At 42.6% G+C, this 22,158-nt stretch overlaps 2 protein-coding genes across 9 annotated transcripts in view; one reads left to right on the forward strand and one right to left on the reverse strand.

Annotated features, from left to right (window-relative positions):
* The window catches only part of RBL2 (RB transcriptional corepressor like 2), a 62,664-nt gene that overhangs the window by 8,096 nt on the left and 32,410 nt on the right, over positions 1-22,158 (reverse strand). Inside the window, exons 20-23 of one of the 3 annotated variants that reach the window (XM_081118967.1) lie at positions 21,404-21,609; positions 20,684-20,848; positions 13,725-13,896; positions 12,462-13,580 (exon numbers count right to left, since the gene is read on the reverse strand). In XM_081118967.1, coding sequence (XP_080975093.1) covers positions 13,726-13,896; positions 20,684-20,848; positions 21,404-21,609 — 542 coding nt within the window. In that variant the 3' untranslated portion in view covers positions 12,462-13,580; position 13,725. Of the gene's footprint in view, positions 1-12,461; positions 13,897-20,683; positions 20,849-21,403; positions 21,610-22,158 lie in introns of those variants that run through there. The other 2 variants (XM_081118966.1, XM_081118968.1) reach the window with 2 other exon arrangements.
* On the forward strand, positions 1,779-12,716 carry AKTIP (AKT interacting protein). 6 transcript variants are annotated; one of them, XM_081118972.1, is made up of 10 exons: positions 1,779-1,958; positions 5,247-5,358; positions 6,694-6,899; positions 9,170-9,234; positions 9,323-9,423; positions 9,883-9,971; positions 10,049-10,147; positions 10,240-10,347; positions 11,396-11,456; positions 11,625-12,409. In XM_081118972.1, the coding sequence occupies exons 2-10, from the start codon at positions 5,317-5,319 to the stop codon at positions 11,733-11,735; spliced, it is 882 nt and encodes a 293-aa protein (XP_080975098.1). In that variant the 5' UTR covers positions 1,779-1,958; positions 5,247-5,316; the 3' UTR covers positions 11,736-12,409. The 6 variants fall into 6 exon arrangements, with proteins under 6 accessions (XP_080975098.1, XP_080975101.1, XP_080975099.1 ...); XM_081118975.1 differs by having other exon boundaries at positions 1,819-1,958; positions 11,628-12,716; XM_081118973.1 differs by lacking the exon at positions 1,779-1,958 and adding an exon at positions 2,596-2,764 and having other exon boundaries at positions 11,628-12,716.

Below are 22,158 nucleotides of genomic sequence, written 5' to 3' on the forward strand. Positions count from 1 at the left end.
CCTGTCCTCCATACGAAGTGGCCATTCCCAAATACAAATCTGATCGTGCCACTCCTCTGCTTAAAGTCCAGAGACCCAGGGTAAGTCTTGATTGGCCCGAGTCAATCATGGCAGACTCATTCTGCATGCCCTTGATTGATTGTGGGCAGAGGCCTTGTGACTCACTTCTGGTCACTGAAACATGCCTATTGCTTCTAGAGAGCTGCTGGGAAAGGTCCTCTTGCTCTTTGACAGTGACCATTGCGACGAAAAGGTCTTTTTGTTTTACGAGATGTTGCCAGATCTGGGTGTGCCTGGAATGGCAGGAGCCATCTTGCTACCAGCCTGGAAAAGCAGTTCCAGGGACAGCAAGTAAAGCAGTGCCCAGGGCTAGGTGTCCACCCCTGGGGCCTGTCCTACCAGTGGAGCAATCCCTCTGCCATGTAAGCTAGTCCAAGCCGTATTTTCTGGTGTGTGCAGCTGTAAGGATTCTGATTGTGTCTGAAGCATCTGGGCCAAGTGGGCTGCTGGGTCCGTGCATCTGCAGCTCAGTGGAGAGGTCTGAGGTGCAGATATACTTGTGAGTCCTCAGTGTAGCTTGGGGAAGGGACGAGATTGCCAAGAAGAGAGTAGAGAGTGAAATCAGAGAAAAGTTTGGGAGAGGATGACAAGCCTGCAAACCAGAGAAGTGCCCAGGAAGACCACCTGTGGCTAGAAGGAAGGACTTCCTGCTTGCCTTTTCACACTGAGACTAATATTAAGGGCATTACAACATTCCTAAGTGTATTAAAACTGGACAAAAGGAAGTGGCTTAGGAGTGTTTTCAGCTGAGGGGGAGCAGGGGGAATTGGACTTCAGAACCTACCCTTGGGATTAGCACTAGGGAGAGTTTGGCTGCCTGCCATTTAACAAGGCCATTTTACTAGCATTTCAAAGGCCACCAAAAATTGAACAAAAACCTAGTTAGAGAATATTCCTCCTCTTCTGAATGCAACATATTGAGTTAGATGGAGATTGGACGAGTTTCCTAAGAGAAGGCACCTTGTGAGAAAAGACTCGGAGGAGTGAACAGGCGTGGGAAATGAGACGGGAATGTGGGAATGAGGCCAACATAGGGTGTGCCTTGTAAACCTGGCTCAGTTCAGACTTTATTCAGTCTCAAATGGCTTTCTGTTCAGTGGAAAGCTTCTGAGCAGTGCTAGAGTTGGTAAAGTGTTCCAGATCAAAGTGAAGGCTTGTAGGCAAAAATAAATAAAAATGAATCAGAGGACCATGGGAGAGACTCTCAAACTTCAGTATGCGCCAGAATCACCAGAGGAACTTGTGACAAATGTAAATTCCTGGTAATCGCTGCCCCAGCCCCTTCAGTCCAAATTTTGGGTCCTTTATGTTAGTCAACCTATGGTCATAGGTGCCAGTTGAACGCCAACAGGAATCCCCAATTTGGGATGTGGTGGTGAAACAAACAGCTCCATTGTGATATTCAGCAGGACTGAGGCAACCCCGGGCAGAGGCGCCCCAGGGAACCCGGGGACCCTAATCTGCTCTGTCAAGTTCGGTCTTCTGGCTTCAGTTGGGAAGGAAAGTGGTCGCACCAACCACTTATATAGATAGAAGTTCCCGCCCCTGGTCCCTGATTGGTCTCCCCTCATGCAAATGAAGACTCCAAATCCCTGTAGTTTGATTGGTCCAAAAAGCACTGTCCTGATTGGTCAGAATGAGTGGCTTTGATTAGTGAAGACGCTGAGGCGGATATAGCTGGGCAGCTCTGATTGGGTGGGGAAAATACCCGACCTTCCGGCTGCGATGGGATCCGGGGGTTGCTCTGTGCGGCCGGCCCAGGCGGCGGGGGCGGAGGGCACCGTCCAGCGCGGGCTTCTCCCCGCGGCGGTTTGCTGAGAGGGCCCTGTTTAGTAATGGCTGCTGAGTTCTGCTTTTAAACTTGAGTCGAGTTAGCCACCAGGAGCCCTTCTGAGCAGGTATCTTCTTTCTCAGGGTCCACACAGGCGTTTCTCAAAGCTCCTCCGGCTGGCGGCGGTCCGGCTCCCGGCGCTGTCCACTTGCGCTCCGCTCTGACGCGGACGTCCCCAGCGCTGCGTAAAGCGTTCCGCCAGGCCCTCCCGGCACGACACGCTCGCCTTCCCGGCCGACAGGACAGTCAGGGCCTGGCTGCCCTGCCGGGGCCGTGGGAGTCCCAGGCGGACTCCGGGGTGGGCACGCGGCCGACCGCCCCCACGCCTCTCGTGGAGACTCCATCCCGTACCAGGCCCCGCCCTGGCCCAGGCTGGAACCGCAGGCACAGCCTTTCTGAATGGCTGCAGGGGCTACGCACAAACAGGAGGGCAGGTCTCTATGGTGACTGGCTGACGCCGGGGCCAATTATGTACAGGCGCGTGCCCATCTCCTTGGCCGACACTTCCGGAACATGACAATTCACTCAAGGTGCTGTTATGTAAGGGGAGGGTCAAGTGGTGCCTCACCCAGAGGAGTAGATTTGATTGGCAGGACGGAGTGTGGTCGGCCCAACGCTTCCGGAAGAAGGCTCTTGACAGACAGTTGTGGGAGCCACTCGCTGGCAAGAGGCTGGGCGGAAGCTTTGGGGGGGACCAGGGGCGTGGGGCAGGGGGCGGAGCCTGATGCGGAGAGTAGGGCGGGGCGGAGAGTGGAGCAAGCAGGGGCAGGGCCGGGGCTGGCGCCGCGGCCGGAGATGCTGTGGGGTCGCCACCGGGGCAGCGGGAGCGCTGCGCTGAAGGCTCTGAGGTGAGGCGCGCTGCCAGGCCGACTGGTAGGTATGCGAGGGCCGTGGAGTCCTTAGACTGCGCCGCCCGCGTCCTCGGGCCGGCATTTTTCTGCCCTGCTGGACGCGCTCGACACCGCGAGCACGAGCGACGGCAGCGGGGCTGGGCATGGGGGCAGGGCTGGGCACCTGTCCGCGTTTGCAGGCACCTGCCGCTCCGGCAGCCGGGGGGCAGCTCTGGCCTGCGCTGGGTTCTGTCTGGGAGCTGGGGAGCTGGGCCGGGCTGGCCTGAGAGTAGGCGGCGGGCCGCCCGGCTTGCCCCATCCAGGTCCCGCCCTTCCCGGCCCTGTTCCCACGCCCGCCGTCCTTGCGCCCTCGCTAGGGTGGGGGGTGGAGCGTCCCGGAGCCTCGCAGACCCTCAGCCCCCCGCTGGAGGGGCTCGCGGGCTGGGTATTTCCAGGTAGTTGGGAGGCCGGGACGTGGCCCCTGCGTTGCATCACGGCGAGACAGGTTTGTCCAGATTCTCTGCGTGTGGGGAGATGGTTTCCGCCCCGTGCCTAGGTGCCCGTGCCCGTCCTGGTTGTCCCCAGGGAGCCGGCTGAACCCAGGTTGTTTCCGTCTTTTCTCTGGGCCGTTCCGTCGCCTCTTAACATGGAATTTAAGGCTGTTCGGGGTGGTGTATTAAGGTAGTGCTTGTAGGAGGAAAGAAAGCAGCACATGTTCCTGAGTTTGGGCGCACGCTATGTATGCATATTTCGTGCGGGTCCAGGATCCTGACTTCTTCGCTGTATGATACAAAGGCAGGCAGGCATATTTTGTTTGTATGGCCTAACCAGCAGAAATTCTAAAATTGTTTCCTAATGACTAGGGTGTATCTTCTGGGTTTGTCATTCCTGCTGGAAAGTGCTATAGTGTGTCTGAGACCAGCCAGCCAATAAATGGTGTAGTTATTCCCGAAAAGTGTGCTACAGTTTCTCTAGGTGATGCTGCTGGAAACATGGGCAGTAGACAATGCAGCTCCTGCTGAAACAGGAGGAACTGGGGGCAAGTTTTACTTGATTCTTAAAGGCAAAGTCACAGCCTCATTCTGTGTGAGACTTGGAGGAGACCTTCCAGGTGACTGATCCACCCCAGTAAATTTACATGGTGGTGATCACTGTGTCCCAAGGGGATGGTCCTCTGCTAAATCATGTCTGTCCTAAAGGACAGTAGGATGCTGCACATTCCTCTGGATCTGGAAACCAATGTTGTTTTCATTTGGGCCAAACAGGTACATGACCCCTGCCCCCTACATTTTTGATGTCCCAACCATTTTCATGTGTATAATAATCATCTTTAAAGGCAGATTTGCAGAGAGCTCTCAGCACTAAGTTGCTGTTTATTGGATATAAGTCAACAGGTTTGTGGAAGAACCAGGATCCTCATTCCTTTGACTTAATTACCGGGTGGCATTATATCTTGGAAAGCAAAACAGCAATAATTGGCACTGTTGGAGTATGGGAGATCTGGTACCCTCTGTGGGTGTCTTAGGCTTGCAAAAAACACATTTTTGCTGATTAGGGACATTTGGTACATGATTCTCTAATGATTTGCTTCTTAAGAATTTAGTAACATGTTGCTAAGTTTTCACCCTTTTCGCCTTCAGCCTTCTGATTGGTGCAAATATGAATTCAGAGAAGGAGCTCTGCTCTTCCTGGGGGACATTGCCAGAGCAGAGAGGCTGCTGTTCTTACAGCTCGGCTTGCTGGTTTTCCTTTGCCTCTCACTTTGCATTTTTAGGAAATGACCCACTGACCTTGTGACCTCAGAGATACTCTTTCTTATCCACTGCTTAAAGCTTTGGTGGAAGGTTTGTGTTTGTGAAATCTTTGCACTCCTCTCTTGCATTTCTGTGTATTGGCTGGCAAATCCTTGAATGCCTAATCCTGCAGTTTCCATACTTCAGGTAGTTGAAGGATCTTCCAGACAGGACCCAGTTAGCTCTCTCTGTCTTACATGCTTTCCCTCCCCTCTGCTTTTTTCTTATTTCTTTAGCTACTAGTTTCACTGGAGAGAATAATTTTGTACTTAAGACACACTTAAATTGGCCCTTTTGGATCTTTAATTCCTCATAACCCTGAGAATAGTCTAGACTTTTTTGTGTTATGTGGGTACAGTGCATTCTGAACCTAGTGTTCCCACAGTCAAATGCCTACATATTATGCTAGTAGCAACTGTTATAGTCCGTATCTTCTGCATTTCTGGCACCAAAGCTGAGCTGTGTCACTGAATATTCTGAATCCTGGCCAAGCACTGGGCACTCAGATTCCTGTAGGCATTTAAAGGTGGGAAAGAAATTGGAGTCAAAAGACGGGGGGCGGTGTATTGAAGGAAACTATTTCTGAAAACGTTTTTTCCACTAGGTTTTTATAACTCTGTATTATGGAATGTTATATCACATTTTTATTGAGTGTCAAATTTGGTTCTTAATTATTTCAGAAGTTTTAACTTTTGGTGTTGGTATGTTTTTGTTTTCCCATCTCATTTTAAGGTAAAGTGAATTTTGGGGACGGAAGTTTGATGACGCAGACCACTGAATTTCTTTGTGTGGATTACACGTTATGAACCCTTTCTGGAGCATGTCTGCAAGCTCTGGACGCAAGGTAGGTATAGTTGATAAATTTAGTGAGGAAACATTTGCATAAGAATAGAGGCCAAAATAATTCATACTGAGGTTGCCCTGTAATCTTAACAAGATTATCTGGTTTTTCTAGTTCAGGTTTTACTTTTGAGAAATAATAATTATCATTATTTTAAATATATATTTTTACTGATTTGAGAGAGAGGAAGGGAAGGGGAGAGAGAGAGGTGAAACATCAACGATAAGAGAGAATCATGGATCGGCAGCCTCCTGCATGCCCCCTGCTGGGGGATCGAGCCCACAACCCAGGCATGTGGCCTGACCGGGAATTGAACCATGACCCCCTGGTTCATGGGTTGACTCTCAGCCACTGAGTGATACTGGCTGGGTCAGGGCATGTTTTTTGTTGTTGATTAAAGTTAGTTTCTGAGACTGAGATTGCACCTCAAATAGAAATCATTCTGGAAATCACAATTCTAAGACTTGACAGGTGATACTTACATGTGATGAAATTTGCTACAAATTTCTGTAGTAGTTTTCTACTAAACTGCAAGATTCTATGGTTAGGAAAGCCTTGGGAAAGGCCAGTCCAATGTGCTCAAGTCAGACTTGAGGGCACTGGTTTAATTTTTCTAAAAATGTCCTTTTTTAGTTGCAAAAATAACACAGTTTAGGAAAGCTGAACATATGCAAAGAGAAAATAAATATAACCCATAATTTTACCTCTGAGAGCACCACTATTAATCTTTTTCCTATGCACATGACATACTTTTTAATATAGTTAATTAAACAACCAAGATGGTAGTTGTCTTGACTCACCTAGACCTTTGTCTCTACTGTGGATGACAGTTTATGCTGGGAGAATCCAAATGTGGAAACATATCTTTGAGGGGCAGGGTCAAAATCAGAGCCATTACAAGTGAGAGAATAGCTTCTTTCCTTGTTTCTAACCCAATGCTAATGTCAGATAGGGACTAATTTCGTTCATCTCTCTTGATTTTGAGCCACTTAGCACCTGACCTTCTACCACATTGAACTGCTCAGGAACTTTTCATCTTGTACAGTTGTCTAATTGTTTAGTAACCCCTTGCCCTCTTTTGGGGGCCCCCAGGAGAAACCATTTCTTTGTTTCACTTAAATCTTGTGAACATTGGCTTTTTGTCTCTATAGGATACAGCTAACGAGTTTTCTAGTGCCTTAGTCTTGCTTCATTGCTCTGCTCTTTCTAATGGCCCCTGCACAAAGGCCTTTCAGGTCATCTTGATCATGGTGCTAGACTATCCTTGTAAAAAAGTGATTCCAGACTGAGGTCAAGGAATCATCCTAACAAATGTTCTCACCACTTCATCTTGAATAGCGATCTGATGGTGAAGAGAAGACAATAACAGGGGACGGGAAAACCAGTCCTCCCCGCACTGCTCCAAAGAAACAGCTGCCTTCTATTCCCAAAAATGCTCTGCCTATAACTAAGCCTACATCTCCTGCCCCAGCAGCACAGTCAACAAATGGCACGCATGCTTCTTATGGACCCTTCTACCTGGAATACTCTCTTCTTGCAGAATTGTAAGTTCTTAAACTATTTGGTTACATTTTGAATGACTCTTGAAGGTAAGGAATGAAATTTATTCTGATGGACTGGACTCAGCAAATGGCAGCCATTTTATCTTAAGGCTTAAAGTCATATCCCTCCAATATCAGCCTTGCTGTTTATAGAAATATGGAGGCTATTTGCTGGCAATATAATCTTCCTTAACCAAGGCCAAAGGAATTTTACATAAATATCCTCTTGTAAATGTAATGATTCTTATTCAGAGCTTGGGAAAGTAAGATTTAAAGGCAAACGTGTGCTTTAATTTCCATGTCTGTTTTGGAGAGCAAGAGGAGGGAGAGAGTAAGATTTATTAAGCACCTGTAGGTCAGGAACTTAATTTTGGTCTTCCTTCATATGACAGGAGGAATTTACGTCCTGAAGAGGTGGTACAGGATGGGACAGTGGGAGGGTAGCGCTCTGTTCTTCCCCGGGTCAGGCCCAGCTGGAGGCTCTGTGCTGCATTCTGAGGATCGCCTTCTGTGAGGCATTCTTACACACAGGTCAGAGAGCCAGGCTATAGGAGTCTAACTGAAGGAGCTGGAACTGGACCTGGGGAACACTTCGGAAGTGCGGCATACATTTGAAGGCCTGTCGCTCGGAAGGGGGTTTGATCGATTCTGTGACACACACCCCCCGCCCGAGGCTGATTCGGGCAGTTACAGGGACGTTGTGAAGATGTGGGCTCCGTGTGAGAAGGTGACTAGTCCCAAACGTCAAGATTGGACTGCAGTTGCATGGCGCCTGTGGAGTGAGGTGGTGAGCATTCTGCAGAATGCTGCTGGTGATGACACAGCACCCAGCCCATTATGGGCCCCCATAGTGACTCAGGGCAGGTGACCTTTGATTTAATGATCTGCTACAAGGGCAGAAAGTGTGGAGAATTCTTAATTTCAATTACTTAAAAATAATTGTGTGCTTTGTACACAGCACGTGATACTAATCGAGCTATCTGTAGCCTAGCCTGTGTCAAAGGCTTGTACTGTGTGGTGATGTCTGGAAGAAGTGCAATATTAAAACAAAAGCCATAAGCCATTAGGCCCAGTGTGTAGAGACACACTCTGAGTTATAACTCAGTGGACAACTGGAAAAACGTAAAATTCCCTTGTAACTGCAGTTATTTTAAAGGCACCATTGAGCGGTCTGTCCCTGCACCAATGCAGTAACAATCAGAGGGTCTGGGGCTACAGTCTAAAGGGCTGAGTGTGATATGGCAGCAGCGGTCCCCTGGGCTGTATAAGGGAGGCCTTGTGTTTGAGGCTGGGCAGTGAGTCTTCTGTCTGATCAGAACACAACACTGCCTTTCTGGCAAAGTGTACTATGGTAGCTACATCTGCCAACCACGCTGCTGTTGATGTGCTGAATGTTAGTGACTTAAACGGAATGATTAAAAGTCTGTTGGCAAATATGTAATAAAAACTATCAACTAAGGCCCACTAAGTTACTTCACAATTAAAATTCAGGACTGGTAGATTAATGTGTTTGAAGGTCCTAGGTCAACATTGTTCTTTTCAAGGTCTGTCACAGCCTGGCTTATTTGGGTTCACAGCTCAGCTGCAAGGAGCAGCGCAGCATGGCTATGGGTGGGTGACAAGGTCCCTAAAGAGTCAATGCAGCCTGTGTCCTGCACTTGGCTGCCCTGTCTCAGCACCCATGGTTTCCCACACTGGGGACCAGAGTACAGGTGCTGCACTGCAGGGTAAATTCAGGAACAGAACACTGCAAAGACCTTAAACATGGCCTCCTGCCACATGGACTGGTGGTCGAACTGAAATTGAAACCTAAGAGGGCAATGCATGGAATTTTATTATTAATTACCTAAAGTTGTATTTAAAAATGGCTTTTGAATGTGTGTGGGTGAGCTCTGCTCTCCACTCACAAAAGCAGTGACTTTACCAATACCCTCATTTGACCTCAAATTTAATGTCTAGAACTGAAATCAGGCTGAATTGTTCAGAATGACCTCCAGTTTGGTTTCCGAGATGATGTTTGGGGGAAGTGGATTTCTGGGAGGAAAACTTTGTTTTCACTGTTTGGCTTGAATCTCTTAATCTGGGGCCCTTTATGGTAAAGCCAGTAAAGGGGCAGCAGTCAGGGCCAGGAAAGGGATTGTGATGACTCCGCTTGTTGGGTTAGGGCATCAGCTGCCCCATAACGGACTCTTTCACCTCAGAATATGAATGTGGGATGGGGTGATCTGTGCATCATTGACCTCCATTCAGAGGCATTATTCTGCTTGTTTCAGTACCTTGCTTGTGAAGCAGAAGTTACCAGGTGTCTACGTGCAGCCCTCTTACCACTCTGCATTAAGTAAGGACTCCTTCTCTAACATATTTACAACATATCTGGTGCCTCTGGCATGAACTTAGGCCTTAACTGTGTTTACTTTTCCCTACAGTGTGGTTTGGAGTCATATTCATACGGCATGGACTTTATCAAGATGGTGTATTTAAGTTCACAGTTCACATCCCTGATAACTACCCAGATGGTGACTGTCCAGTAAGTAGGGGCTACATCTGGCTTCATGTGCTGGCCAGTGAGGAGGCTTAAAGGGCTTTAAAGATTTCTTGGTTCTTTTCCTTGACCGACCACTTTTATTATTTGTTTCCTAAAATGTCTGCTCTGCGGTCTTTTGGGGGGGGGGGGGGGGCTTTGTTTTGTCTTTTGCCTCGTCAGCCTCTGCCTGGAGCTTGACTTGGCGCTCTGTGCTAGGCCAGCGTGTGCCGAGGCCGCAGGCTGAACCGCAGCGCTCAGTGTGTAAGGGGATAGCGTGTTGGAGTAGAGACTTCCCCCTTCACTGCAAACTTCATTTCACAGGAAATGTTGAAAGTAGTTAAGTCTTGCTCCTCAGGCAGCTCTCTGACAACATGACTGCCTTGTCCTCTCTTTTCCCACTGTCTCTATGGGCCCAGTACCTCCACTGCTTACATTAAAAGATGTGTGTCTCTCTCCATATAGCGCTTGGAGTTTGATATTCCCGTCTTTCACCCACTAGTTGACCCCTCCTCAGGTGAACTGGATGTGAAGAGAGCATTTGCAAAGTGGAGGTTAGTAAATAAGTGTTTCCTTTAGTGACAGAGTCAGTCAGAGGAAGCCGCAGTCACGGTGCCGTATCTCCCTTTAGGCGGAACCACAATCACATCTGGCAGGTGTTAATGTACGCAAGGAGAGTGTTCTACAAGATCGACACAGCAAGCCCCCTCAACCCAGAGGCTGCAGTCCTGTAGGTTACTGTGCTTTGTTATTTAAGTTAAATTTGAAAATGCAGCCAAGTAGGTTATGTTGGTAACTTTTTGATTTAATCTTTTAACACAGATATGAAAAAGATGTCCAGCTGTTTAAAAGTAAAGTGGTTGACAGTGTTAAGGTGTGTACGGCCCGACTGTTTGATCAGCCTAAAATAAAAGACCCCTATGCCATTAGGTAAGTGGTACACTACCTAGATAAACTGTACTTTGCAGTCCTGTGTTTCGTGTTCCAGGTGGTCTTAAAATGGGGAGTAAGCCCTGGCTGGTGTGGCTCAATGGTTGGAGCATCAGCCTGTGCACCAGAGGGTCTCGGGTTTGATTCCCTGTCAGGGGCACTACCTGGCTTGCAGGTTCAATCCCCACCCCCTCACAGCAGTTGGGGTGTGTGTGGGAGGCAACCAATCATGTTTCTCTGTATCTCTTCCTTCCCCCTCACTTTAACTGCCCCTCCCCCCCTTTTGAGAGCGTGTCAAAGGGAAAGCGTATAATCTGTTAGCCTACAACCCCATTACTTGTCAACAGGATTTCTGATTCCTTAAAAAGCTTTACATCAACTGGCATGTTGTGTCAACAGCAAACTATTTCGTGACTCTGGTTTCCTAAGGATCCTTGTGACGTGCTCTTTCAAGTGTCAGGACTCTCCTTTTCAGGAGGCAGTTTAAGCGAGAGCCCTCTTAACTACCAGAGCCCTATCAACATTCAGATTTGGTGAAAGGAGGGAAGCTGCATAGTGGGAGAGTGACTAGTGGGACAGTGGTTTCCTGGGGCACTGTGATACTTGATGTTGGGGATGAGTGGTGGGAAGAGTACTGAGACCTGAAGGATTGGCATTTTAGCACTCTGCACACTAGTATTGCTGGGGAGGCAGTGTAGTGCAGTGGTAAGGGCTCGGGCTCTGCAGACAGACTGGTTGGCTTTTGCACTTACTGGCTTTGGTGATTCAGCAATTAATTTTACTGGACCTCACTTTCTTCATTTTTAAATAGTATCTCAGAGGTTGTGAAGCTTAAATGAACTAATCCAAGGAAAATGCTCTATAAAGGATAGTTATGTGAGAAAATAATTTAGATAATATCTAAAACTTATATGGTCGCAAATGATTAAAGACTACTCTTTTAAATCCTTGTTAGGTTTTGTTATGGCAACTAGCTTAAGTATAAAAATATGGGTATTACACAAATTTAGTAAGCCAAGCAGTTTTTAAATCTTTTTCTCTTGTTAAGCTTTTCTCCATGGAATCCTTCTATACATGATGAAGCCAGAGAGAAGATGCTGACTCAGAAAGTAAGTAGATAACCATTTTTGAAATAGTGAACTCGCACTTTCCTTTCTGAAATGGTCTTCACTGTACATCTGCTCATGCTGTACACACAACTTTTGGGGAAACAAGTTTGTACAGTGCTGAAATCTCCCCCTAGTCACTTTCTGATGTCTGTTTTTTATTGTGCCTAGAAGAAGCCTGAAGAACAGCACAATAAAAGTGTTCATGTTGCTGGCCTGTCATGGGTAAAGCCTGGCTCAGTACAACCTTTCAGTAAAGAAGAGAAAACAGGAACAACCTAAGAGCTGGGACTGTGGTGACTCTGGTGCACCAGGCACTTTCCTGCGGACTCAGACCTGACCAGCGGCCAGGACTGCTGCAGAGTAAACTGTGTGAACAAGGACTGATGTCAGTGGTGTCCGTGTGTGCTTAGGTTCTGACGGCAAATTCTGGAAACCTCTCTTTAAGTAACGCATTATTACTTCTGTCAGAAGTGTCTTTAGGGTGGTTATCTAGTTCAGTACTCCAAATTATTGGGGACCTTGAGGCTTAAGTATTTTTCTGAATATAATGCTAAAGGTAAGTGGCATTCATTTAAAACTAATACAGTAGACAGAGTTTAGCACTATCTAATGGTTCTTAAATCGGTGGGTTTCAGTTGTACATATGTTAGGATGTGGAGAGGAAAGGGATAGAGAAAGCAGGTTCCATAGCTTATTAGCACTTTTAGCGGAAGACCACGTGCCCCTCAGTCTTCAGCCTACTGTCTGATTTACGAACCGCTATCACTGAGGTGCATGCTAGGAGAGAGGCAGCCAGAACACTGGTTCATAGTTGTTTTTTTAAAACAAATTACTTACTGTATTTTTATGGCAGAAGGGACAAAAAGTGTTAGAACGGTTTCTAATGAAGTCAGATATTTAAGTGATGAATGACTAATGTGTTTTGTAGAGACAAAATAAACCAATAAATGATGGTTCTTTGTCATTTATGCAGGAAACTACCCTCTTAGTATAACTGAACAGATTAATTTATAAATGCTTTATTGAAAAATGCACTTATTTTCATATAAAATTACAGTAGCAGAAGGTGTCTGGAGAGGTTTATAAATACTTTTGCAGAATGCTATTCTAACTGAACAGTGCAAGTTCCATATGAAGTTACCTAGTAACTGTTCATACTGATCCAATTTACAGTTGAATATTCTCCCTAATAAGATTATTCATTCAACTTAAAAAATGCTGGAACAATACTGATTAATAAAGTTATATATAGATAATTCAATAGCTGTTAAATAACCTTTTCTAATTTGTATGAATGGTACTATGTACTCATGAAAACCTAACCTCTCTGACCTAAACTCTCTTTAAACTGCCAGGGACACACCCAAAGATATTTAAAAATGTATCACCTTAGTAGACACATGTGTTTTGGATAACTACCTCCTAAAGGAAGGGGCCATAATTTTTCATATTAATTCACTTAATTCAACTTGATTTAAAATCTTCACTTAGCCAGCTGATCCCTATTAATGGGGGGAAAAAGAAAAACTGGAAAATTTAAAATACATGCCCCAAAGGTGGCTACTGGGGCTTTAACAGTTTTTAAAAAGCACAAAAGCATCAGAGAAGATAACTGAGTGTTTAGCCTAGCAGTTTTGTACTTAATAAAGTTCACATTGTAGAAAGTGCCATCACAATATACAGCAAAACCTGGGTTATGAAGTCATGCTTTTTACAGCCCTAAAGTGCCACTTCTTACACAAGCTCACTCACACTGCACAGCAAACACTCAAGCACTTGCCACACTGCACCACACCTGACAGGGAGGGAAGGACACACACACGGACTGGGACACTCGGGTATCTGAGTTTGGGACCTCTCCCTTGTTATGTTTCAAAAATGCAGAATTCTCAGACTCCTACCAAGTGTTTTAGGATAGGATACCTAGTTTTTGTGTTGCTTTTCGGGAGAGCCAGAGCAGACCACAAACAGGAATGGATTGCAATACAGTCTTCTGCTGGAGCATGTCAGCAGAGACCTCGTACACACATTTCAGCATGCTTTGTTCTCTACAATACCTGTAAAAGCTTTGCCAAAGAGTTAAAAAATCCCAGTTTGAATTCTAAGCAGCCTTGATGGCAAGCACTGAGTGGTAGGAAAAAAGGCAGATGGGATGAGTAAAAATAAGGATATTGGAAAGATTAAAGAAAAAAAAGCCCCATAATCTAGCATGCATTAAATGATGCTGTTAAACAGTTTGTGAAAGGAGTTTCAATACAACAGACTAACCTCAGTGGGAACCTCGGTCATTAGCTACATCTTGGAGACGGCGTAATAAGGCAGAATGATTTTCTGGGCAAATTCTTTTGGCAGGTGATTCACTTCCATCTTCCAAAAGAATCCCTCTCTTTTTGGTTGGAGTTTCTCCTGTCCGTATCATACTGTTAATTTCTCTTAGCCTCTAGAGTGAGGGAAAATAAATATAAAAACGTTAAAATGCTAATACACATAATTCATTAAGGCGAAGAACCTCAAATGAGTTAAGTGGCTTACCTTGAAGAGTTTGAACATCTTAGAGAAAAGAACTACTAAATTATAAAGTCTCCCAGTGTCACCTCTCAGCTCACTGAGACTGATGACTGTGGAGTGCAGGAAGACTATTTTTTAACAAGCTCCAGAGGTGAACTGATGTACACTTTTCCAAAACGTAAGAGTTAAGAAATTTGTAATTTCCTTTTACAATATAGATCATGACATTGCTCTGCCATATTTAATCAATTCCATACAACTCTATTTCTTTTCTTTTATAAAATAGCATGATTTTATATAGTATTGTGCCTTTTTTTTTTCTCTTAGTCTGGCAGCCATTCTCAATTGGAATTTCACAAGAGAAGTAAGCCTTAATTCCCTATAGCATCCCTTGTAAGTAATTTATTAGTATGATCTAGAATGTAATATTTATTGTCCTTGGGAGAATTGAGAAAAGTTGGGCAAATTTTCTGTTAGGAATGCCTATTGGGAAAACACTGTCAGGGTGCCAGAGACTGGATCTGTTTTCAGTGCCTTTAGCGTTAAGTTTCTCCAAAGTGCCAAAAGTCATTTTATCACATTATTTTCTGGTAGGGTAGTTTTTTGGTTATAATTTTTTCCCCATGTGATGCTTCACTGTCCATGTTTTCTACTGGAAAGTATACTGAGCATATTCACATGCACTTATTAGAGGAAACTGTCTTGGATCTTCCCTTATTAGTCTACATGGATCACACATCTCTAACTGCTATACAGTATTCTACAGTATGTCTGTATCATAGTTTAATCCCCTCTTGATATATTACTTAATCCCCTCTTGATATATTACTTCCTCCCAATTATTTAGTACTATAAGCAATGTTACCATAATTTTTTTTAACAAGTTGTACTAACAAGCTGAAACTGCCCTGACAAGTGTCACTAATGATCAGTCATCTTGATATCACTTTGTATAAAAATATATCTTTATTGATTTCAGAGAGGGAGGGAGGGAGGGAGGGAGAGAGAAACATCAATGATGAGAGTCATTGATTGGCTGCCTCCTGCATGTCCTCGACTGGGGATTGAACCCACAACCTGGGCATGTGCCCTGACCAGGAATCAAACTGCCATCTCCTGGATCCTAGGTCGATGCTCAACTGCTGAGCCATACCTGGCTGGGCTGTAATATTATTCTTGATCTCAGCTATCATCTGTTAAGTCATGATGACAAATATTTCTCCAACCAACAGTCCAATACTGCTTACATGTATTAGAGAAACTCCCAATTCTGTGCTACAATTTTTTTCTGAAACCTCCCCAGGTGGTGATCATGTACAAGCAGGATTGAAAGTCACTATACTGGATGCTTAACCTAAAATTCACCCCGGTAAGTGTACAGTTCTACACATTTTGACAAATACATAGTCACGTAATCATCACAATAGAGACATAAAACAGTTCCTTCACTCCAAAAAATTCCCTCATAGTCCTAGCTAACCCACCCGAGGAAAACACTGATGTTCATTGTCCCTACAGTTTTTCCTTTTCCACAGTGTCACAGAAATGGAATCATACAGTAAGTGGCCTAATGAATCGAGTGACGTTCACTTAAGCATTAATGCCTTTGAGATTCATTTTTGTTGCTAAGTGTGTAAGTACTTTGTATTGCAAAGTAATACTCTTTGCTGGGTCTACCACAGATTTGTTTATCCATTAACCAGTTGAAGGACACTTGGGTTGTTTTCTACTTTCTGGCAATTAGGAATAAAGTCATAAACATTCATGAGCATGTTTTTGTATGAACTTAAGTTTTCATTCCACTTGGGTAAATACCTAAGAGTGAGATTACTGGTTATGATAAAGGTATGTTTAACTTTATAAGAAACCGCCAAACTATTTTCCAGGTATAATGGTTACGCTATACCATTTTGCATTCTGACCAGCAGTATAAATTCCAATTGCTCCACATCACTGCCAGCATTTGTTGTCATTTTTTAGATTTTAGCCATTCTCATAGGCATGTAATAGGTGAAGTGCGTTAAAATCTTTTGCCCACTTTTAAATGTGGTTGGTTTTCCTTCTGAGTTTTGATAATCCTTTATATATTGTAGATACAAATCCTTTATCAGCTATGACGTTTGTAAAATTTGTGGCTTGTTTTCTGTTTTTAAAGAGTAGAATTTCTTAATTTTGATAATCCAACGTATCAGTCTTTTATAGACTGTGCTTTTGATGCTGTATCTAAGAACTAACGTTCACAAAGATTTTCTCCTATGGTTTAACTTCTAAGTTTCATAGTTTTAGGTCTATGGTTCCTTTTGAGTTAATTTTTTGTAATACGGTACAGAGTCTGGGTGCAAGTTTACTACTTTTGAATATAGGTATCCAATTGTTTCAGCTATCACCTTTGTTGAAAATCAGTTGGCCACATAGAGTGGGGCAAAAGAAGTTTACAGTTCGTATGGAAAATAATACAATAATAATAACACAAGAATAAACTAGCCCTAGTCAATTTGGCTCAGTGGCTAGAGCACTGGACTGCAGACTGACGGAAGGGTCCTGGGTTCAATTCTGGCCAGGGGCATGTACCTGGGTTGCAGGCTTGATCCCCAGCCCTGGCTGGGGCATGTGCGGGAGGCAACCAATTGATGTCTCTCTCTCAGCCCCCTTCCCCTACTCTCTGAAAAGCAATGGAAAATTTCCTCAGGGTGAGGATTAAAAAAACACCAAAACTGCATACTCACAATTGTAAACCTACTTTTGCCCCACCCTGTATGTGTGGTCTATTTCTGGATTCTGTCCTGTTGATCTTATAAATTGATATTTTCACCAGTACCACTGGAGTTGATTACTGTAGCTTTATAGTAAGTCTTGAAATCAGACAGTGTGAGTGCTTCAAGTTTTTCTAAAATTTTCATTATTCTAGTTTCTTTGCATTTTCATATAAACTTTGGATCCAGTTTGTTAATATGTATAAATAATTCTGCTGAGATTTTGACAGGAATTGGGTTGAATTTATAGATCAAGTGAGAGAAAACGGAGATCTTGATATTGTTTTCCAATTCATGAACATGATATATATATATATCTCCATTTTCTCAATCTTTAATTTCTTTCACCAAGATTCTGTAGTTTTCAGGATACAAATCTTGCACATCTTTCATCAGACTTAACCGTAAGTATTTAATTTTTTAAAGCTGTTTATAGTGTTTAAAAATTCTTTTACTTCTAATTACTCATTGCTAGTATATAGAAATACATCTGATTTTTGGATATTAATTATGGGACTTTCTAATCTTATTGGTTCCAGTTACCTTTTGTAGATTTTGTGATTTTTCTATGTATAAAATTATGTGGTGAATGGAGATAGTTTTCTTTCTTTCTGTATGTCTTCTCTATCTTGCCTTATTGTACGTGCTAGGACCTGCAGTTAGTGTTGAATAGGAATGGTGAGAGCAGATATCCTTGTCTCTTCCTGATCTTGGAGGGCATTCAATCTTTCACCATTAGGTATGATGGTAGCTATAGATTTTTAAAATATATATTCTTTATCAGGTTGAGGAAGTCCCCTGAGAGTTCCATCATGAATGAATGTTGGATTCTTTGACAGTAGGGCTGTTAAGACTACTTCTTTTTGAATGTTTTGGAAGTTAGTCTTTAAAGGAATTGGTCCATTTCATCTGTATTATCACATTTATTGGCACAAAGTTGTTCTTTATCCTTCATTATACTTTTAATGTCTGTAGGGACTGTACTTTTTCATTACTCATATTGGTTAACATCTTTTCTTTTCTGCTTAGTCTATTCAGACATCAATTTTTATCTTTTCAAAAAAAACCTATTAACTTTTAATGGCCCTACCTAATTTCTCTATTTTTCATTGTTATTTCATTGATTCCTGCTCTTTTTCAAGTTGCTGAGGTCACTAATTTCTAATTTGATACCTTTCTACTAATAGAGGTATTTAGAGCTATAATTTTTCCTCTTAGCACTGCTTTTGCTGCATTGCACAAATTTTTATATGTTAGGTTTTCATTTAGTTCAGAATACTTTCCTATATTTTTGTCCTTGACTCACAGAAATACACAATTTAGTTTCCAGATATCTTTGTTAATGATTCCACTGTGGTCACAGAAATAATTCCACATTATTTGAATCCTTTACAATTTATGAGATTTGCTCTGTGGTCCAGAATGTGTCTTACCCTGGTAAATGTTCCATGTGCACTTGCTGCTGTTGGAGTGTTCTATAAACATCAATTTGGTTGATAATAATGTTCATGAACCCTTAATATCCGTTTTCTCTACTAGTTCTATCCATTATGTTGAAATCTCTGGACTATAAATTTTTTTTTCTTCTGTTTAGGATTGTATATCCTCTCCATCATTAGGAAATTACCTTCTTATCACTGATAATTCTTTGCTCTTCAGATATTAATATTGGTGATATTAATGTAACAATCCATACTTTCTTTTGATAGTGTTAGCAGAGTATAACTTTTTCCATCCTTTTACTTTTTTAAAAAACAGCTTTATTGGGATATAATTCACATACCATAAAATTCAACTCTCTGAAGTGTGTTACAGAGCCAGGCTTTTAGTATGTTCCCAGAGCTGTGCAACCATCAACCACATTCATCACTCTTTCATCACCCCAGAAACTGTACCCCTCTACTCCCTCCAACAGTAGCCAGTCTACTTTCTGCTTCTGTAAGTGTGCCCACTCTGGACACTTCATGTAAGTGGAATCATACAATATTTATCCTATGGTGACTGGCTCCTTTCACTTAGCAAGGTCCATCCATGCTGTAGCATATGTCATTACTTTTATATTGGAGTAGTACTCCATTGTATAGATATGCATTTTATTTATTCATCAGTTAATTTTGGGACATTGGGGTTATAATCCTTTAAACTATTTGTCTTTAAGTGTGTTACATATAAGCAATAAATAGTTAGGTCTTGCTTTTTCATCCAGTGTTACAATTTCTGCCTTTTAATTGGTTTTTGTTTTTTTTTAAATGTTTTTATTGATTTCAGAGAGAGAGAGTGCCATTGATTGTCTGCCTCCTGCACACACCCCTCACTGGGGATCGAGCCACAACCTGGGCATATGCTTTGACCAAGAATCGAACTCTGACCTCCTGGTTCATGGGTTAATGCTCAACTACTAAGCCACGCTGGCAGGGCTAATTGGTATTTTTAGACCATTTACATTTAATTGCTATTTTCCCATATGTTCTTCCCCTTTTTTGGCCTTCTTTTGAAATGAGTATTCTGAGGGTTTTTTTTCCCCATTTAATTCTGTAATAACCATACCACATTAATCCACTTGGAATTAGAGGAAACGTCAGAGTCATTTCATCCAACTCCAATTGCTTTTTGGGGCTATTGCCATTTTTGTTCCAAGCCTTCACAATCGTACTGTGAATATTACTGGCATTAGATTAAACCATGTAATGGTTGAAGGAAATATCTTTTTAGTATTTGGTCTTCCTATTCAGAAACATGAGTATATCTTCATTTATTCCAGTTTTTAAAAAATCTCTAATTCAAGTTAAATAATTTTCCTAAAGGGATAAATTTATTCCAAGGTATGTGATACTTTGCTGCTATTATAGAAGTTTTTCCATTATATATTCGAACAGATTTTTTTACTTGTTTTCCCAACTTTGTATTTTAAAAGACTTTCAGCTTACAGAGATGTTGGAAGACTAGTACACGGAGTACCCATTTATCGATCATCAACAGTCACCTCACTTGTTCTCGCTATATTACCTTTTTTTAGTTGAACCATTGGAAAGTAAGTTACTGACACTGGAACAGGGCACCTCTGAATACTTCAAGCATATTCTCCTACATAATCTAGTACCATCATCAATACCAAAGAAATTTAAAGGTAAAAATTAACATTGAAGTCCACATCCCCAAAGTGTTCTTTACAGCTGAGTTTTTCTGTGTGGGACCCACTACAGGTGGTTGGCATGTCTCTTTAGTTTCCTTTAGTCTAGAACAGTCCACTCCCACCACAAAAATGTTCATGACAGTAAAATGTTCATGATAGTAACATTTTTTAAGGGTCCAGACCATTTGTTTTATATGTTTCCTCCTAAGCAATCTTTATAAATACAAATATCACATCAGGCCTTTAAGATCCAGTTGCACTCCTTACCACAGCATGATTCCCAGTGATCTGCTTCCCTAACACCTTCCCTTGCACACCTCAGCAGCTTGCTAACTTTTCACCCACTAAGGCCTGACTCAAGCTTCCCTCCCTGTCACAGGTTAAGGCAGAGGGGGCTCCCACACAAATCTATGCTAATGTGATAATCACACTGCACTGTACAAAATGTCCATTTCTTCCCGAAGACAGAGACTACAGGGGATAGAGACAATGGCTGTCACAGAAACAAACAGGTACTCAGTTTGGAGCTCCAGATTTTCTTTCCCTATCAAAATCTTGGAAATTTAAAATTTTACAAATTGAATAAAAAAATACAAACCCCCAGATTTACAAAAGAATGTTAAAAATGCATAAATAGGAAATGGAAGGAATGAAAATAAATCCAAATTTCTTACTCGATTTCCAACTCTTAAAACTCTCCCCCCCAAACCTCTTGGGTTTTTGCTCCACTGGCACTTAACTGGTCAGTTTTCCCTGGCAGTTCCCATCCATCCTGTTTCTAGACCGCTAAGCGTTTTGGAATTAGTAAAAGCCAAGATATATGTTCGACTCACCTTGGAAGGACTGTTGCTGAAGTAGTAGAAAATCTTTTCTTGAGGAGAAAGCACTATTTCATTTTTATGTGGGGAAATGTAGATAGGATGATTCTGAGACAACTGTATTCGGCGAGGTGAGCCTGTTCTTACAAATGGATAGGGAGACAGTGGAGGAGCATCTGCCTAAAAAAAAAAAAAAAAAATCATTTCTAAGCTGAACAAAATTTCTAACCAGGTATTGTTTGAAAGTGGTTATTCTTACAAGAGTGAAGAGACAATAATCCATTAGCTTTATGAATGGTAAACAGTGACAGCAACAAGTAAACCTAAAGAAAACATAACAAACCTAAGTGCTTGGTTTGTGGACATTATGCCATTTAATCCTCACAACAACCTTATAAGCTAGGGACTACTCTTATTCCCATTTTATAGAGGAGGAAACGAGACAGAGAAAGCTAAATAACTTGCAAGGTCACCCTTCTGCTAAGTTTTAGACAACTGGAACCCATGCATTCTCTCCTATACTGCTATACTCTGTAGGGAATCCAGATACTGTCTTATATTCTTGTTTAACGCTACACAACAATATAAATTGTATTAGTCACATTTTTCTGTCAGGTTTCCTCCCATTTTACTGAAGAGAATTATTTGTAAAACTAGTTTACATATGGAGCAGCTCAAAGTGATGCCTCAACCCTCACAAGTGAAAAAGCATGAAATAATCCCCACCAGACTTACTGTGTTTGCTTGTGAGTACTTGAGGGCAAATGTTTTAATTTGTTTGATATAGATGTTGTTGTAGAATTGAATGAGGTCTCCCCTCTCCTCCTCTTCCATGTCACTGTTGGCACCTGTGAGACGAGTTGGTGTTGGAGGTGCACTGCTAGGCTGTGGAACAGGCAAGGTGCTGCTTGACCTCATGATAGGACTGGAGTCTCTACTGGCTGTGGCAGGTAGAGCAAAGGGTGTTAAACAGAAAGACTTCCCTTATCCTACTGAATTTTCTTTTTAAAACTACCTGCTCTACTTGTATGATGGCAGCAAATGGGCATTTAATTCTTTATGCCAGAGGGCAAAGCACAGGTTAAGACATTAAGTACTAAGGTTACCCCCAGGCCATAAATGCAGGAAGGGCACATTGAGTAGTTTTTACTAATAAGTTACACCAGGTTTTCTAGGACCTGAGCCCTGCATTAAGTGGTGCAAGCAACCAACCAGGGATGGTAGTTCCACAGCATGGTTTCAACTGACATGCCAAACTTTTCTGAACCTTGAGCCAACAAATTCCTGCCTGGTTCCCCTGGAGAAAAATGTTTTGCACAATCTGCCTCAGCTATTGGGATAAAGGACAAACAACTTTGCCACTAAATTTAGAATTGTTTCGTGTTCCAATAAATCCTTTCCCAATAAAATAGTTTCATAGTTTTCTTAGTAGTAATTTCATTTAGTAATCCTGTCTCCCAGGCCTAAAAAAGAAGAGAAGCTACTAATTT

Source organism: Miniopterus schreibersii (genome assembly GCF_964146895.1).
Source record: "Miniopterus schreibersii genome assembly, chromosome: 18".
NCBI lineage: Eukaryota > Metazoa > Chordata > Mammalia > Chiroptera > Miniopteridae > Miniopterus > Miniopterus schreibersii.

Coding starts and splice junctions, on each gene's coding strand:
- AKTIP (XM_081118972.1), top strand. CDS start 5,317: ATGAACCCTTTCTGGAGCATGTCTGCAAGCTCTGGACGCAAG. Junction 6,900..9,169: donor TACTCTCTTCTTGCAGAATT/GTAAGTTCTTAA, acceptor TGCTTGTTTCAG/TACCTTGCTTGTGAAGCAGA. Junction 9,972..10,048: donor AGAGCATTTGCAAAGTGGAG/GTTAGTAAATAA, acceptor ATCTCCCTTTAG/GCGGAACCACAATCACATCT.